We start from the raw sequence: 19,514 nt of genomic DNA, 5'->3' as shown, positions 1-19,514 counted from the left end.
TCAACTTGAAATACAGAAGAAGACTTGACTTCGACATTCTGCTGCACAGAAGACGGAAGAGAATCTCCTTTGTGGCCAAGGAGTGACCACCCTGTGAATACAGGCACCAACCAGCAACTCGACGTCTGCTTTGCCGCCGCCTCCCGCCGGAACCCGAGCCCAGAGCCTGACAAGACCCAGACTCCCAGACTTCTCACCGCCCGATCCACAGTCCCTGCAAAGAAGGGACCCGTGGAGGCACCGAGAGACGTGGGACCGGACCTCTTGGAAGACCCCCGAAACGCTGACTGCGCAGCATCAGAGGCACCCTCGACGCTGTGCTTTGGGGTTTGAGAAGCCCCAACCTCGAGCAGCCCTTGCACCGAAGATCAGCCCCCCAGCATCTCCACGATCTGCGTGGGGCCCTTTTGCATCGTGCCACTCGACGCGCCATCCCGGCCACTTGCCACGTGGCTAGCGGCCATCTTGGCGACGAAACCTTCAACTTACACTGCGGGTCTGGTTGCTCCAGACTTGCCCTCGCTCCTGTAAAAAGGAGTACCTGCTCTGACCTTGCTGGTCCGAGTAACAAGCCTTTTTCGATTCCTGCGTGGCTTGCACTAGCCAAGGCCTGTTTGCTCCAATCAAGTTGCCGACACCGCCAACAGCGAGAAGCCTGCGTGGGACAGCTCGTGACCGACTCCTGGACGTCTTCGACCCCTCGTGTCCACGTGGCTGCAGAGAGAAGCTACACAACATCACCTGTTTGCACCCGACATTGCCTGGTTCCAGTCTGGTTCCACGGTAGTCACTGGCTAGTGACTTTGAACATTGTCCCCTCTGCTTTCAGGTTTTCACCTCTTCAGATCCACCCTTGGATCCACCGGAACTCTTCACATCGAGTCGCCTGCAGCATCTTCAGCTCCAAGCACCATCGACCTGCGTGACGAAACCCGACACTACTTCGACCCTATGCACCCGCTTCCTGTGGATGAGGTAACTCAGCTCCGCCGGTGTTCCCACACTGGTACACACCTCTAGTGTCTGTGTCTAAAGTTTCATCCTTCTAGGTCACTCGGAAGGTTCCTTTTTAACTAACTTTGTAACTTTTACGCACCATTGACATTGCATTGGTAAAGCGTGCACTTTCCGCACTGCACCCGAGTCCCGCGGGCCTTTCCCGACTTCTTCACTGCTAGTCCCGAACAGCTCCAGCGATTCCCCAGGCCCTAGGCCTCTTCACTTTCCCCATAGTGGTTCTTATACCACTATTTTAGTATATGGTTTAGGTGGCCCCTAGGGCTCATCCATAATTGTGCAACTTTTGTGTATTTAAACTGTGTTTTGTTTTAACGCATTTGCTTTTGTGCTCATAAAGAGTATCAGGGTTATTTGTAGAAATAAATCTATATATATTTTCAATATATATCTGTGTGGTGTCCTTTCATTTGGTATTCAAGGGATTGTATATGGTAAAACAGCTTGCTTCACATGCCTTTACAGAGTTTAGCCTAAGACTGCTTAGTCCATGCTACCCCTAGGATAGCTTGTCTATAAGGTTGACTTTACAACCTGCACCATAAGGGTTGCTTGGCATGGTACAAGGTGATCACTAGAACTAGTGAGCATTTGTTCCTATCACAGGGATGGTGGACTGCATAGGTCAGCAGACCACCATGTCTATGATTGCTTTTAAATACAGCAAACCTTTTTTTAATGCAGCTTGTTTTCCTTAAAGTAAAATGAGCTTCATAAATAAAAAACATCGTGTAGACTTTAAGAGTTTGCAGTAACTCCCATGAACCACTGCCTATTCTTAAAATATATTTTGACCATTTACAAATGGGAATGATACCCGTGGAGACTGGTGGAAATTGGCCCTTTCTGCAGGGTAACCCCAAACATTTTAGCCTTTTGACTAACTATATTTTTGCTGTCAATAGAACTCTGTGCACTTTAACCTGCTAACCAATGACACAGTGCATTGCTCCTCCTTTAAACATGCCCAAACTGATATTCTCCTGATTGGTATATTTAGCTTACCAATAAGTCTCTTGTTTATGGTACCTATAGTGTACACACAGCATGTAAGTTGAATGTCACCAGTGGGATGCAGCCCTCAATGTGCAAACCACTATGGTGACAAAGTCTCCAGGCCTGCCACCGCAGCCTGGCTGTGCAGTTTTAAACTGCCAATTCTACCTTAAATATAAACACTTTTGGCAGGTCTAACCCTTGCATCTAAGTATGAATAAGTCAACACTCAGGTAGGTCCAAATACCCATAAGGTAGGGTGCATGGTATTCAAAAGTAGGAAATGTAGCAGTTTAATATTCCATTTGTCCTTGCAGTGAAAAGCCACCAATCCATTTTCACTCTAGCAATGCTGGATGTTTCCATAGGGAAATGCAGATTTGCATTATACCACCATGTAATGCTAATTTCGGATTGGTAACCGTTACAGAAATATTTCAAGTACTCTTTTCAATAGCTAAACAAAAAATAATTTGCTGGTAAAGTCAAATTTTGCCTAATTATTACAGAGAAGGTACTTTAGAAAAGTTATCTTTTGCCTGTTAAAAGCCTCTGGGGGCCTTTCTGTAACTATTCAACTGTCGCCTAACAGCTTGAACGCTCTCCTTTGGTGAGGTGTGAATTGCTCCAACCCCAGTGGAAGAGAGAGCTGCCCCAGAACTGGTTTAGAGTGAGCAAAGGAATGTAGCTGTGAGCATCCTCTGACATTAGAGTGTCAAATCCTGCTTGAATGTCACTTCTTGCTTTACAGGTCTGCTTGGGCTTTACATATAACATTTGGGTTCAATTCAAAGAAGGGAAACAGAATGCCAAAACAGTTGTGAATCTACTATCTGGCTGCTAAAAGCTCAGCTTTGACTTTACTAAATGCCTGTCTCTGAGTTTGTTGGGGGTTTGGGACTGCCTAAAACTGGATTTTAGCATTAATGTGGGAGGACAGAGGATTATGATAGTACACTCCCCATTCACCCCCCCAGCACTCAGAGCCTAAGTTTAATATAGCTAAGGAGTCTGGACATCTTCAAAATCCCCAAAGTGGCAAGGGTCAGCCCTGGGGATCCTTAACCCATTGGTTAGGGCATCCCCAGAGGTCATTGCCACTCATTAGCTCATTTCAGGCATAAATGTAGCACCTCCAGGCATACACTTCAGAACACTTCTGGACCTGTGGAAGCTCCAAAGACTGAACCTGCTGTCTAAGACCTGAAAAAGCCTAGAAGGTTGCCCCTACGCTCCCTTTTGTACCCAGGACAACAAGTTACAAGAGGCCTTTTCATCCAACAGCCCAGCTGGCCAGTGGCAACTGGACCTGGACAGGACTCTGCTATGGCCTCTGCCTGCCACCCTGTGAGTCTTCCCTGAGGTCCTTCTGGGCTTTAGAAGTGCACTCCAATGGAAGTTTGGGACTCAAGTCAGAAGGTAAAATCTGTTAATCAAGACGAACCTTGTTAGAGTATCGGACCCGCACTCCATCAAGCCTAGGGCTTGTTCTACCATGACTATTAAGTATCATTAGCACTTTCGGCTTCTTGACACTATTTCGACTTAAAACATTTTTAAAAATAATTTCTCCAGTTCCCCTTACTGAATGTTTGTCAATCTGGTGTCATTTTGTTAATTAAAATGTAATCTATTTTCCTACATATTTGCTGGCTGCAAACCTAGTGATTTACTGAATTGCAGGGTTTGTGACCAGTAAATGCATTCTTACACCTGTCCCTTCTTCTAGCACTAGGTGGACTTTAATGACTTACTTTCCATATCTCCAGGAAATGTTTCTTTAAAGCATGATAGTATCGCCAACAATAAAACCAGGATGAGGAAGTCAAAGGTATTCTGTAACAGACAGTTTTGGCAATAGAGGAAGACATCAGGGTGCCTGCGATTGACAAGTAGGGGGAAAGAGCAAGATTTTCTAAACTTTAGAGCAGATAGCTCGGCTCACAAGAGTGTCAGATGTCTAATTGCCTGGGACACAGCTCTGCACATATAAGGAGGTACTGTAAACTCCACAACCGAAATCTCCGTGGAGGGTGAGAACTGTGAGCCTCTGTAATTTAGAATTAGAAATGGATTAAGGCGTTTAAATGTCAGAAGCAGGCACATCTCGGGAAGTAATAGGATACAGAGGTAAACAGATGATAGGTAGAGAGTGAGGTCGCAACTTCTGCTTATGGGTTCGAGTTAGATCTCAGCTTCTGAACCAGAGAGTTTTGGCGTTGAATACTTTTTCATGCCGCTCACCTGCAGCCCATAAAGGGAGAGCAGCTTCAGAGCTGGTTCCTTCATCTCGCGCAGGTAGTTCCCAGCATGCTCTCTGGTAAAGCCCGATACCACATTCACCAGGGAGCCCAGCATTAAGGGAATCTGTATGTTGAGGATTGCTGTCCAGAAAGCGAGCTGAAAAACATGAAGAGGAGTAAGTGAGTTGGATAAAAGAGCTATTACACATCAGATTAGCACAGCAGCCCATAGGGCACATTAGAGGTAATCGCCTCTCAGTCAAAGGAAGGCAGCAGAGAAAGCTTCTCTCAGTCAGAGGTAGAAGCATCCTGGGGCAGAGAAACTTTACTTAGAGGGTGCGACTGGAGGAAAAAAGCTTCTACAGGCCAGAGGTTGCAAGGGAACAGATTAAAAACACTTCTCTCTGCCAGAGGTATAGGGACAGCAGTTGAGGATCAATCTTTACCCAGGGCTTGCAGAGCAAGGACAGAAACATGGCAGAAGCATTTGTTGTAATGTGACTAGCACAAAGGAAAAACGAAAGAGCATAATGCTCACCTTTAAAACAACCGAATTAACACGTAGAGGAAATTGGAAATTTAACAACAAAAAATACAGATCTGACACAGAAGGCAGACATAAACAACTATTCGGAAACATAGCTAATAGCAACTGGCTTTCTACAACCTAGTGGAGGAGTGTGGCTCAATGGTTAGAGCGGCAGACCCTGATGCAGAGTTCTGGCCAGGGACCAGGGTTCGATTCCCGCCTCGGCAGGGTCTCGGGCTCAATTTCCTATTCTAATCACGGGCCCCACGCTGCAACTCTGGGCAATAGCTTGCTTAGCCTCCACATCGGCCCCAACAGCGCTAAGGATGCCTGGCTTCACCCTGGGGGAGCCCAGGAGTGGACACTTCACAGGGAAAGCCAGGAGGGGTTCCACAGCGGTATGAGTATCAGCGCCAGGAAACCGCATAGGTGACACCGCAAGGTGACCGTCTGGTGACAGTGCGCTCTATAAGTACCATTACATTTACATTTACATTTAACCTTGGTGTTCCTGATTCTAATGGAATGGTACTAAATCATAAAACAAGATATATTACAAGCTCTGCACAGGATTCAGACTCTATGAGAAGCAGCGTCCCTCGGATACCACTTATTAAAGTCACGCGGTAAATTAAATCAGTTTATCAGTGAGTAGATATTAAGCATGCAGGAAAGCTTAAGCACAGCAGAAAACAGTGGTTCGCTAGTTCAAACTCCAGGACACATTTCCAGCGTTGGCAATTAGACACAGTGGAGGAGGAGAATGAGTGAAACAATGTGTGAAATCTAAGCCATTTTTTACCCTTCTGAATAGTCTGAAAGACCAATGAGCAATTGAGTACTCCTTTAATTACCTTGGAAATATGAATACGGTCATGGTAAGTAGATGTGGAGTTAAGAGCAATACATCTACTCTTAACTATAGATACCTTGACAATGACGTGGTTAAAGACATTCTACAGTTGATGTTGTTGAAGCTCAGTATTCTTTACCTTAAAAGTCTGTCACACACCTACATACTATCACACAGTGGCGGCTCGTGGAGGGAGTGCCATGGGGCGGGGCGGGAGAGGGGCAAGGTGGGGAGTTGTAAACTCCGGCTGACGGCCGACGGACCAATGCAACGAAATAAATAAATAAATGAATAAAACGAATTTCATTGCACGCGCTGAAACGCATTTGGCGTTTCAGCACGCACAATGAAATTTGTTTTATTTATTTAATTAGTTACATTACTCCGGTTGGATGTAAGCCAGAGTTTACTACCCCCCACCCTGCCCCTCCCCCGCCCCACAGCACTCCCTCCATGAGCCGCTACTGCGATCACATGAAGCATGGGTTTGGGAGGTGCTATAGCAGATGACTAACAAAGCATAACCACTGTCAAGGTGTGATAATACTAGCAATCCTATGTCTGGACGAGAGGCGAGGATTTGTATATGCTTTCTTCATTTTATTTCTCCAGCAGCCAATATGACTTCAACAGTAAACAAACTATGTTTCCAGAGAGACAATGAGAAAAGAAGAAACACTAGAACAATCATAATAACTCATAGTCGTATAATTCCCTGCCAAGTTAATTTGTGAGGTGCTGCCCCATTCCATGTTTTTTCCTTGAATTCTGGACTTGTAGTTTTTTTTGTTCCATTGTGAAAGAGGACCACACATCCCTTAATTCAAAGGAAAAACACACATGGACTTGGGAAACTTGGCAGCTATGTATATATAATTCATCTTCAGTCCAACAGACCCAACTTCCACAGTGGAATGAAGAACGTTGCTACCTGGATGAAAGATATCTGCCTCAAGTTCAACTCGAACCAGACTGAATTACTCATCCTGGGAACCACCCCTTCAGCATGAGACAATTCTTGGTGGCCAGCTGCTCTGAGATACCCTCGCACCCAGACGGAACATGCACGCGACCTCATCATATTGGACTCATCGCCCACAATGAACTGCCAAATCAACACAGTTTCCTGAGCTTGCTTCCACACGCTCCACCTGCTTCGAAAGACATTCAGATGGATCCCCACAGAATCCAGAACAATGGTCACACATGCACTCATCACCAACAAACTCATCTACAGCAACACGATCTACGCCAGCGTCATCCAGAAACACCTCAAGAAACTACAGAAGGTCCAAAACGCCGCAGCCAGACTGATCCTCGACATCCCCCACTACAGCTACATCATGCAACACATCCAACAACTTCAATGGCTCCCAACCCAGTCAACAAGAGAATCATCTTCAAGCTCTTCACACATGCCTACAAAGCTCGCCACGACGAAGCACCAGCATACCAAAAACAGCCTTGCATTCCAAGTACCAGCCAGACAACTCCATTCGCCCAACTCGCCCTAGCTCCTTCCTCAGGATCCACAAGACCAGAACTTGAGGAAGATCCTTCTTCTACCTCGCTGCCAAGATCTGGATCACCTTGCACCACTACTTCAGGCAATCCGCGTTGCTGATCAAATTCAAGAAAGACCTCAAGACCTGGCTCTTCGAATGATCCTACACTCACAAGGACCAGCAGCCCCCATGCCTTGAGACCCTCACAGGTGAATAGCCACGCTATACAAGCCACTGATTGATTGATAAGTATCCCAGTTCTCCTTTATGTTTGCTGAGATATTTACGTTATTTGATGGGTATATTGTCTTTTTTTCCAGGCTTGCTGAGGGAGTTGCTGTTACTCCACATTGCGGGAATGCTTTGTTCTGCTGTAATTAACCGGATTTTATCTGATATCCCAGCTTCGGGCGGTTAGAGTAACAGTGCAAACTGCATTTCTCCCTCCAGCAGAGGGCGCCCGTGCGCTTTATGCATTTGCTGTTATTCTGCACAGCGTTCTCCGTAGATGAAATCTGATGTGAGGAGCACCACGGGGACCGTCTCCTTAGTAATTCAGTGTGAAACTCACACTTTGACTGCACTGAAGAGTCGGACACCCTAAAGGTCTCCAAGGGAACATATTCCCTCTTTAAAGGCAGCATTTTTTCTTCTTATGCCCTGCGCCAGGGTCAGTACACTTTGGGCGAATTAGGATACTGACTCAGTGGAAATATCCCTTAAACTAAATTAGCTGATGTGTCCTGGACTTCCCCTGTTAAGCAGTTTGCCTTTTTAGGTCTCGCTAGTGAACGCAGCGCAGCAGCTTCGCTAACGAGACTCTATTGCTGCCGCTTTCTGTCCCAAAGGGAGACAGGAGGTGGCACGCGCGGACAGGCGATGTGCACTCTGTACCCGTGAAAATCTCCTGTCCCCGGAGGCTGTCAGCGCATGCATTGCGCACTTTCAGTTTCCCTCCCCCCGCCAGCTCCAGGGAGCCAGCTTATTTTTCCCGTGTGTAATCACATGTTCTCTTTTTACACTAATGGACAGCTGTTTAACTGTCCTCATTGTCTGTGATTCAGGTAGAGAGCGTATGTGTAAAATGAGCTAGAAACATTGGGCGACACCTTTTCCGGGATCAATGTATACACGTGTCCCTTTCAACCACATACAGTTTTTTTTACATAAATTACACTGCTTTTTCAGGCCAAAGTCATTTTCTCAGTGCTAGTGAGTAGATGAAATGTGTCGCAAGTACCCCACGCTTTCATACCTCTGGAAAAAAATTGTTTTCCAGCATCTTCACTGAAACCAGTTTGCCGCTTTGTTACCTCGGTAATAAATGAGTTCGACACCATGACGAAAACCTGCTTGTTAATTGATGCAGACACAGCTATTCGGCTCTCACTAACTTTACAGACTCCTATTGATAACAGATGCTTGAATGGGTGTGGTAAACAAGTTTGCTGACAAGTACATTTCTGTCAATATTCCAAGCTCCGGACTCCTCGAGTTTACAAATTAATCAGGTCCTGATGATAATCTTGCTGAACAATCTTAGGCACTCTATCACAACCCGGTCTAACTCACACAGACAAATACATCTTGAGAATATTTGTAGCCGCAGCATGCAGCTGCTTCACAGTAAAATGTCTGACTGAGCAAACCCCCGGTAAAAGGAATAAGAGAACGAATGAGATTCTGAATAGGACCAATCGTCCCCTTTTTAAAGAATGAGGATTCCGAAAAAGTTTGGGCCTAGAATGGGGGACCTCTCTCTCACTCCCTTCTGATCTCCTCCCGCCCCCACTACAGGAAGTAGAAAGTAAAATCTGCATAAAAAGTCGGCTATAAATAAATGGCGAAGAAAGAATTCTACTAACAAACCCACAGAGGGTATTTTGGGGTCCTACTCCATGTAAGGTAGACCTTCGGTGAAGAATTCTGATAAAAATGAAACTGTTTTTGAAGCAAAAATACTGTTTAGTTACCATACCTTCCTGTAGTTATTTACTTTTGGTATATTGTTTAAGCATGAGCTGATGTTGAAATAGGAAGTTCACTGTCACTTTTGAATTGCACCACACCGTTGCCTGAAAAGAAAAAGTTGTTGTTCTTATCAAATTAGTTGTATCAGCCTGAAATGTCTACAGGCTTTAACCTAAAAATATTTCCTGCTGCGATTGTGGTTTTCACGATTTATTGACGCGAATAACTACGAACTCCATGTGCAGTTTGAAAAGGTTTTGAACAGCTTCTCTGGTCCGGTATTATTTTCCCAAATAAATTGGGTCTCCTCTGCTGCTGCTGAGTCTGTTCATTTATGTTTTTTATGTGAGCACACAATGCCAGTAACTCCTGTCTCCTCCTTCTCTCGCTTGACCTTATCATCCGAGAAACAATGCCTTTTGCAGTGTATTTGCCTTAAAAAATACTGCACGATGGGTTCAGTTCTTAGCTTTGCCAAGAAATCAAAATCATATCACTTCTGATTTGCTATGGACGTCGGATAAACTGCCACCTGACAGCAACGATTGAACATGTTCTATTAACCATATGGTTGAAAAGGCTCTCCATTACTGGTGATTTTGAATACCATTGAGCACAGTTCCATATTCTGTTGACTAAAAGCAATACAACGTACTATTTAAATCTCCTGTCTTTATAGACATTTTTATATTGAAAATAAAATGTATTGGTCCTTACCTCTCCTACAGAATCTGTTACTTCTCACAGCAAGTGCTTCATTATATAACACTGAGAACTGTTGACTTTGCAGGAGCTTCTTTTTCTTATATCAATTATTTAGCTAGCTTGTGAAATCACAGATTGCAGTGGTTTTTAGTATTTTTATAATCAGTTGTGGCTGGTACACAAGTGGTGTTAGGCATGGCCCAACCAGCGCGCCCACAAGGAAGGTTCAAGAGGCAGAAGTGGAATCCATAGTTAACATACCCAGAGCAGTACAGCATGTGAGGCCTAGGGTGCTGTTAGTGTACTAATGCAAATTTGCTTCCTCTGTGATCGAGGCTGAGATCGTGAAACCTGGTGTATGCAGGAGAAGAAGGTTAGGTTCCTGGTCCTAGCCTTATTTCTAATCTGGTTGTCTGTAGCTCCTCACCTGGAGAGGCACAGGTTCAGGGAGCTTGCCCACCATAGAGCAGATGACTGTTGTAGGAATCCACAGATGAAGTGTGCCTACTGATGTGCGCGCGAGAAACTGTGTGCGCTGTCGTCGTCTCCCTGATTGACGTTTGTGGGTGGATATTTTGTTCATGGGTATGAGGTGAACATTGTGTCCATCTTTTACATATTGTTGGTTTTGATGGCAATGTATTTGCTATCTGTGGCATATTAGTAGCCCATTCATGATCTAATGTGGCATTCGGAGCTATCCGTGCCATACTGGTTGCCCAACTATGATATATTGATGATATTCTGGTCAACCTACTGGCTATGTTTGTGTTAAGATGACTAATTGTCCACACAGTGTTCATGTTTTTGTTTGTTTATTTCGGAAGTTCAGTTAGAGTGAAAGTAAACCCCGGCAGGGGCTCCAGAACTCTTCAGCTCAGCCATTCCAGTAAGATTCTCCTACCAGTCCAGTAAAGCCCTCTCAGGCATGAATCAGTTGAAGGCTACCATTCAATGCCCACTTCAGCCTGAAAAAAGCATCTACACTCTGCTCATAGTGCAATTACATATTGCCATAGACACTCGCCATTCTTCAAACAGGAAGCTTATCTGCTAATCACCCAAGGTACAGTGTTTTACCCATCATGTACCAAGAAGACCCGCTAGTGCTCACTAGTCATAATAAGCATTTGCAATGCAATAGGTCTCGCATTTGCCAGAGTTTGAGCTATTGGCATTGTAAATGACAATGCCTTTTGTTTATCTGTTTTTAAAACCAACACATACATAAAAGGCATTGTCATTTACAATGCCAATAGCTTAATCCCTTGCAAATGCGAGACCTATTGCATTGCAAATGCTTGTTTCTATTTGTGGTCGCTCCGCTCATTAATTAATACAATAAATACGTGGATTATGCAGGTCTCCCAAGAGCTGGAAAAAGAGGAAAAAGCCATGTTTGGCTTGCCTTGGGGTAATGATTTCTTTGAGGTAGTTCATGCCTCAAATTATATAGGAAGTGGCAAGTGTGATGGCCCCCAAAATAATAAATTAGTGCTGCTCAAGCGGAAATGTAAAGAACCTCATTCAGAGAGAGGTTATTCCTGGGGCATCCTATACTCCTATACCATGGCAACTTGAGGAATCCCCCTAAGAAAGCAAGACCAAGGGATTGATCTCAACGCATTTCCTAAACTGAGAAGGTCATTTATGGCACAGGATTTATCCTTAAGTGACCAGAGTTCTGGAGCCCTTAACTTTGTGGACAAAAAAACGAAAATGAGGGAAATGTTGTGCCTTCCACTTGTGCACATCAAGAAGATCACTCCTGAACCTCTTGATGGGGATGATACCCCTGCTGATTTGGATGGGGTCAATAAACAGGAAAGACCTTGGCTTCCTTCCCCTTCTCTTCCTTCTTTAGAGGGAAACGCTGATTTTGTGTGCATTTATTTTGTTTAAATTTCTTTTATTGAGGTTTTACATGTTTTTTAACGGTTTCCTATATTAAGCATGTATACTTTTCAAGAATCAACCATACATCAATCAATATCTGTCAGTTTAACATATTGGGTGTAGGAGAGTAGGGTCTGCTTTCCTATGGTCACCCCAATTTTTGCTTTTTGCTTCACTGGTTTTCGACTTAATGTGGCTGTGGGCCTGCTAATCAGACCCACAGCCTGCTGTTCTCTCTCTAAATTCACATCCATGTACTATAGGTACATCACCAATTGGGATTGGGTCACCTTATCAGCCCCTGTACAGAGTACTATAGGTACCCAGGGCATAGGTGCATCCAAGGCCTACCAGGGGCTGCAGCATATCTTTTGCCACCCCTGGCTGGCCATTCAAACTGATACAACTGGCTGATCACTCAGCTGGGGCAAGGTTGTGTAATCACCCCTTGCTTAGATATAGTATACCTATATCTAAACCTATATCTGGACACATATACACCTATAAGTCACTCCTATGGCGGGCCTTAACAATCCTGGAGGCAGAGTGCTTGGTTTTATGTGAGATGGTGCTCTATCATGAGCTGAGCCTGTCTGCAGCTTTCGGAACCATGTCCTTATAGCTGTTCCAGGGTATTGCCATACCATATACTCTTAAGTGCATTATAATCCTCGCGGTTAGATGCTATCTTTGGTTTGGCTTTATCAAAACATGTTGTGTAAGGTGTCATATGCTTTTGAATACTACCCCCTCGCCAATTCTGGCGACGGGGGTAGCATTCCACCCTTCTAGAGGGGAAAGACATGTGGGTAACTGTAAACGCGGTTAAAACTAACCAGAGCCTCAGCATCACAAAATGGATGCTGCTGCCACAGACACAAGTCTGGCCTCCTGCTGCTGACCAAAACTCCGGCAGGGGAGGCCTGGACAAAAGGTTTCCTGTCACAGGGAGGTGTTACACCACCCCAGACAGGAGATAGTGGATTGAGGCAGGCAGGGCGAGTGAAACTAGACACTGCCTGGGGCCATGCATAGCCCAGTTCAAACCGGTGCTGGGGCACTGCAGCCCCAGCTCTGGCGCGAAACTGGACAAAGGGAAAGGAGTGTAACCACCCTCTTCCTGGGTCCCACCCATAAGAGGGACCTAGCAGGTAATCCAGCCCCTTGATTTGGAATAAAGGGAGGAGCTGTGTCCATAGACTAGATAATCCTGACTGAAACTTTGAAACGAAACTCTTGACCCTTCGACATCCCACTCGACGTGGAAGACTGAAGAATCTCCCTTGTGGTCAAGGAGTGACCACCCTGTGCAAACAGGCACCATCAAGCGCCCAACGGTTTGCTTTGTTGCAGCTCCCACCGGAGCTCGAGCGACAGAGATCGACAAGAACCAGATTCCCAGACATCCAACAGCCCGATCCACAGCCACAGCAAAGCTGAGACCCGTGGAGGCGACGTGAGACGTGGGACCGGCCATCTTGGAAAGCCTGCGAAGTGCTTCCCATGCAGCTCCCGAGGCACCCTCGAAGCTGTGCATTGGGGACTGAGAAGCCCCAGCCCCGAGCAGCTCTTGCACCGAAGCTAACCCCTCCACACTCACGAGTGCTGCATGGGGCCCTTTTGCATTTTCCTGCTCTACGCGTCTGTCCGGTCACTTGCCCGTTGGCTAGTGGCATCAGTGACAACGTACCTTCGAATTTACACAGATGGTCTGGTTGCTTCAGACTGGTCCTCGCTCCCCTGAAAAGGAGCAGCCGCTCAGACCTTGCTGGTCCGAGTAAGAAGCGATCTTCCAATCCTGCGAGGGTTGCATTTGCCAAGGCCTGTTGACTCCGATCCGGAAGCCGATACCGCCGACAGCGAGAGCCTTCGTGGGACAGTCCGTGATCCACTCCTGGTCATCGTCGATGCCCCCGAGTCCACGTGGCAGCGGAGACAAGCTTCACAACAACCACCTGATTGCGCCCGACATCGCCTGGTTCCTTCCTGGTTCCATCCTGGTCACTGGCTAGTGACCCAGACTCTGTCCCCTCTGCTTCCAGGTACTCTACATCTTCGATCCACCCTTGGATCCGACCGAACTCTTCTCATCTGGCCGCCTGCAGCATCTTCATCTCCAGGCTCCATAGAACTCCACGACGAAACCCGACGCACTTTGACACCTATGCACCCGCTTCCTGTGGGTGAGGTAACAAGAGTACTCCAGTGCCCCTGTAGTGGTTTACACCTCTAGTGTCCTAGTTTTAAGTGGGGAAGTTCTAGTCCAGTCGGAAAACTTTTAAATCTGCATCTTTGCAACTTTTACGTACCATTGACTTGTATGGTAAACGCGTGCTCCTATAGGCACTGCACCCGTATCCTGTGGGCCTCTCCCGTCCTAACTGCTGTTAGTCCAGTGTAGCCCCAGCGATTCACAAGGCCCTAGGCCTTACCATTGTTCATATAGTGGTTCTTATAGTATATGGTTTTAGGGGCCACCGGGCCTATCCATAACTGTGCAACTTTTGTATGTTTAACTGTGCTTTTGTTTAAACGCTTGTGCCTCTGGCCTCATAAAGAGTACAGAGGATTATTCTAGTAATAAATACATATATTTTTATAATATATAACTTGTGTGGTGTCCTTTCATTTGATATTAAAGGATTGCATATGGTAAAACAGCTGGCTTCACATGCCCTCTTGAGTTAAGCCTAAGACTGCTTATGTCCATGCTACCCCTAGGATAGCTTGTCTATAAGGTTGACTTTACAACCACCACCATAAGGGTTGTTTGGACTGATACAAGGTGCTCACTAGAATAGTGAACATCATACATCAGGCCAACTTCTCACAATAGGCAATACTTTAGTGTGGTGTATGTGAGATGTCAAGTATATCAGCGTGTTTATTCTTTGGGATGAACTGCAGGGGGGGTGGGGGAGCCTCATTTATGTGTCTTGGTAAGATAAAAGCAAATGTCAATGTCAGTGCACCGTCTTCACACCTCTGCATATCTTGATTCTGCTCCTGCGTACTTTTATATATATATATATATATATATATATATATATATTATTTTTTTTTTCCCCTCTATTTTTGTTTTCTTTTCCTTCTTCCCACAGTGAAGCTGTATGCTGCCTGTCCTTACTGTTTATATGACCATGTGTTGGCTTGGATGTCTGACTGGATCACTCAACGCTCTGTGCCGTTATAGTTTCCCTAGATCAGCGCCGCTTAATAGTACCAGGTCTTATTGTGCGCTGTTTGTTTGCTCTTGCGCCGTGCTTGCCTCTTGGGGGATTCCTTGTGTCTCTAGGTGCGTCAGCCAGGCGCTGCGAAGGTCTGAGAGATTCGCATCCCATGATGATGCCATTGGTATTTTGCGCATTCTAATGACATCTTCACGTCTGAGCACTACACTTTCTGCCTTAGAGGGAAACACTAATGCTCAGCCTCCCTTATCTAAGATGTGAGATCCGTATGACATTTTTCATCCTCGCGCCTCAGAATGGACCCCCGGGCAGAAGGTAGCTGCTTATGTAGCAAGGAGATTGGGTAAACAGCTAGAAAAAGAGTTTCGCAATCACCTTAGGGCTGAATGCCCATGTCTCACTGTGACTGGAAAGGTGGCTCTTATTTCTGAAATTGATGCTTGTAAGGTCACCTTTTAAGCCAAATATATTTGCGACCTGAAGAAAGGCATTGACCGTTCTTGGCGGTCATGCCAAGATAAACGACTTTACATTACAGATCCCCGAACAAAAATTCTAGATATGGCTGAAAAAGATAGAGAATCAGGCTCTCTAATTCCTCCTGATATCCTTTCAGGTTGGGCCCAAAGGGCAATAATATTCTTATTTAATATAAATTGTGCCCCTCTACCAAATGGCACAGTTCACGCCTTATCAAAGTGGACCCTAAGTTAGAAGATCTCTCTATTTAGGAGGCTGGTCCAGTAGCACCAGGGATCTCTTTGGGGATCCATTTATTAAGGTAATCTCCAAAGGTTTTTGCAAGGGTCGTTTGTGGCAGGGGGTGTTTGACCAGTTACTTCATCCACCAAGGCTCTTATAGAGGACAGACAGCCAGGCGTGGCCAATGGCAAGATCCTTTCAGGTTGGCAAGTTTTTTCCTCTCCAGAGGATTCCAGAGGCACACAAGTGGCAGAGGCAATTTCAATGGAGAATCTTCTTGATCAGCTTCCTCAAGTGAAACTTACCCCTGCTTCCAAATTATAAGGGGAGGCAGAGTGGCAGATTCTGTATACAATTAGTTATCTCACACAACAGACAAATAGGTTCTTCAAACATTTCAGGGGTTTCGGACAGAATTATTGGGAACTACTGTCCACACCTTTTGTCCCCGTCACCTGAATTTTTTGCAACAGGATGCCGTTAGGATACAAGAAGAAGTTTCAGTCCTTCTTGCTAAAGGTACATTCTCTTTCACCCTAGTCCATCCCAATGGTTTTTAAGCAACATTTTCCTATTGTAAAAGAGAGAGGGAGGCTATCGACTGGTGATAAATTTGCACCAATTCAACAAATGGTTTGCCTACCACCATTTCAAAGTGGAGGGTATTCACCTTCTTCCCGACATCTTACGACACAGTGATTGGATGGATTGGCTGGATTTGAAGGACACACACCTTTCCATTCCAATTTTATCTCCTCATTACAGATTTATGCAATTCACTTGAAAGTCTCAAACTCACAAATTCACAACTCTGCCTTTAAATCTCTCCTCAGTGCCATGGTGTTTCATAAAGGTACTTTGTCAGGTAATAGAGTATCTTCGTGCTCAGGGCACTCGTCGTATAGTCTACCTACAAGACATTCTCCTGTTGGGTCAGTGCACTTAGAGGTTGATGCTACATCTTCAGATAGTAGTATTTCTCCTAGAAGGTTTAGGCTGAATCCTAAACGAGGAGAAATCGAACTTAATTCCATCTCAAACCATTACCTTTCTCGGTTTCTTGATACACTCTGTGCAGGCTACCCTAAATTTACCTTCCAGAAAAATTTACCAAATATGATAGAATCTGCACAAACCGCTTACCAAGAAGGAAACTTCCTTGAAACAAATAGCAGGTTTGGTAGGCCTACTATAATCTTCCATTCAAGCTTTATTGCCGGGCCCCTCTTCATTACAGGGCTCTCCAACGACTCAAGGCGAAACATCTCAGGATCGGTCTCTCTTATTCTCAGAAAATCTCCCTATCACAGGAAGCAAGGAGGGAGTAGAGGAAATGGTTGTCCAACATGGCAGCATGGAATGGAAGAATAGCCCATATATAATTAAAGAGTTGGATGCCAGCAGAGATGGCTGGAGAGCTCGATATGGAGATTTTCCCACAGATGGAAGATGGTCTTCAAACAAGGAGACAAGTGGCGGACCTCGTGGTGGTGATTCCGGTTGGTTGTTCTCGGGTATGATATTAAGTTCTGATGGAACTTTCCTGGGATTTTACAATCCCTGTACCCCATTGCCCAGATCCTCTTCAGGGTCCCCTGGGGAATCTCCACCACCTAGTGGCAGATGGAACATTCTATCTCTTGGCTTGGAGGATTACAGGAAACAATGGGAAATGTCTGGCCTTTTCAGACAAAGTCAATTCCTCCTTTCCAAAGCAAGGGTAGATGGAACAGTTAAGAGGTATAAATCAGCATGGTCCAGATGGTTACACTGGTGTATGAAAAGGACTGTTGATCAAGTGGGGTCATATGTCAACATCTTGAATTTTCTTGCAGCAATTGCAGATCAGGGAATGGCTTACAGGTTAGTAAACACCTTTTGATTGGCTATTTCAACAGCACATGATCCGACTGATGGTAATCTAGCAATGCAACATCTTTGGTAAGGAAATTACTCAAAGATGTTGGTCATTTTCTCCCTCCACAGCCTATATATTCTTCCCTTAGGTGAACATGGTTTTAAATCCTTTTCTTTGCTGACTAAGCAATAAATATTTGTCACCAAAGGAACTATCTGCTAAATTAGCGATGCTTCTTTGCCTGGTCTCCTGCAGGATGGTTTGGGATGTCAGAGTTCAACACATTACAGGTAGAGTATTCACCCCGGATGGGGTTACCGTCAACATTTTCAAGAGAGCACAATGCAATTATAGAGGGGTATCATATCCTGATTTTAAAGATGTACCAACACTATGTATGGTTTAATGTCTTAAAGCCTACAAGACAATGACAAAAGAATTCTGTTCGGCGGGTGGAAATCCGTTGATAATTTCCGTTAGTAAATCACACAAAACAGTCTCTTCCCTGACAATAGCCAGATGGGTGCATTGGGTCATGCAAGAAACAGGGATTGACACTAAAGCTTTTGGGGTGCATTCCACGAGGCGGGCTATGGGCTTTAAGGTTTTTCTGTGGGTGCCAGATTTGAAGACATCTTAAATTCAGGAGACTGATACTCTGACTCTACTTTTAGGAGATTCTAATTTAAACTAGTTGTAAATGTTGCTGCATTGGTGATAAATAATCTCTATTGTAGCATAATCCTCTGAATGAAAACATTCCTAGCTATAGTCACCAAAAGTTTCAACGCTATTAAGGACACTGAGGTGAGGATTATCCCTCCACATGATCTTCCCACCCTAAAATATTCAGACTTGTGGATGGTACTTCCTTAACAGTGAGTAACACTGGGCCTGCTTTAGATCTTGTTGGATGGGTTGGTCCATCATAACAGTGACGGATAGCCTGTCTGCCGAAATATAACATTGTGGCGGAGTATCCCATTCATCAGGATCTAAATCGGGCGCAAAGTCTTTTGGGAAACTAGTTTGTTTATTGTTGAAGAGATATTGTCTGCGGGAGAAATAACATGAAGATAGAATAGCCTAATCATCACCTCTGTGTCTTTAATAGAATGGCTAGTTTAACTTTCCATTACAATAGCTAGTCCATTTTTCCTTCTTGGGTTTCATATTTTCAATTTCTGCTAGGCATCTTGCTTACCTAATCCCCTTCTCCTCCATCAATACTACATCCCTGCGTTAAGCTAAAATTACAATTATCATTAGCCACCACCATCTTTAACTAGGTGCGCCAAGCACAATCAGAGACAGTGCACACTATTACAGTTAATGCATTGCCCCCAGGACAGTGTCAAAATCATGCCTTCCCTAGGTGGCGAAGTGAGCTAAAGAACGATGATGGATTTAACCCAGATCTGTGACTGGGGGTGAGTGTCTGAAGAGTTTCAGCACTCCGTCCATCATCTCCTTGTGTTTGCTTTATTCGCCCTAAGTTGGCAGGGTATACCCAGACTTGGGTCCTTTGCTCACTTTTTCACTGGATTCAAGCTAGCCTGGCTGATGAGGGGTGTTGCCCCAAAACCGGTCCCAGGATGCTTGTTTCCCATTCAGGGAAGACCTGACTTGGCAGTTCAGGCTGGACTGTTCCCGGGAGGCATAGGGTCAAGACTGATTTGCATATAGCTGGGTCTGAACTCGGGTGGCGAAGTGAGCTAAAGAACGATAATGGATTCAACTCAGATCTGTGACTGGGGGTGAGTTTCTGAAAAGTTTCAGCACTCCGTCCATCATCTCCTTGTCTTTGCTTTTTTTGCCCTAGGGGCAGGGCATTAGTGAAGGGCAGTTTGAAGCAGCTGATCTGTCTTTCACAGTGCAAATGGAATCTGACCTTCATTACTAAGGGGAGTGAAGATCCTCCCCTAGGTGGATCGAGTGAGTGACTGCATACACCTAGACACCTGCAGGGGAAAGGGGGGGGAGATTGGATGGTCCATAGAATTTCAACATCAGGAACAGACGGAATATGTGCCCCATGTTTGCCACTA

The 19,514-nt window shown here is 45.2% G+C and overlaps 1 protein-coding gene across 2 annotated transcripts in view; it reads right to left on the bottom strand.

Moving 5' to 3' along the window:
* Window positions 1–19,514, bottom strand: part of ABCB8 (ATP binding cassette subfamily B member 8) — a 518,839-nt gene that overhangs the window by 330,123 nt on the left and 169,202 nt on the right. For both annotated transcript variants that reach the window (XM_078662778.1, XM_078662779.1), the window contains exon 3: window positions 4,258–4,413. In XM_078662778.1, the coding sequence (XP_078518904.1) occupies window positions 4,258–4,413 (156 nt within the window). The remainder of the gene's footprint in view (window positions 1–4,257; window positions 4,414–19,514) is intronic.

This window comes from Lissotriton helveticus, chromosome 10, assembly GCF_964261635.1.
Source record: "Lissotriton helveticus chromosome 10, aLisHel1.1, whole genome shotgun sequence".
Taxonomy (NCBI): domain Eukaryota; kingdom Metazoa; phylum Chordata; class Amphibia; order Caudata; family Salamandridae; genus Lissotriton; species Lissotriton helveticus.
The sequence above is the reverse complement of the archived record's forward strand: the minus strand, read 5'-3'. Positions and strand labels throughout refer to the sequence as shown.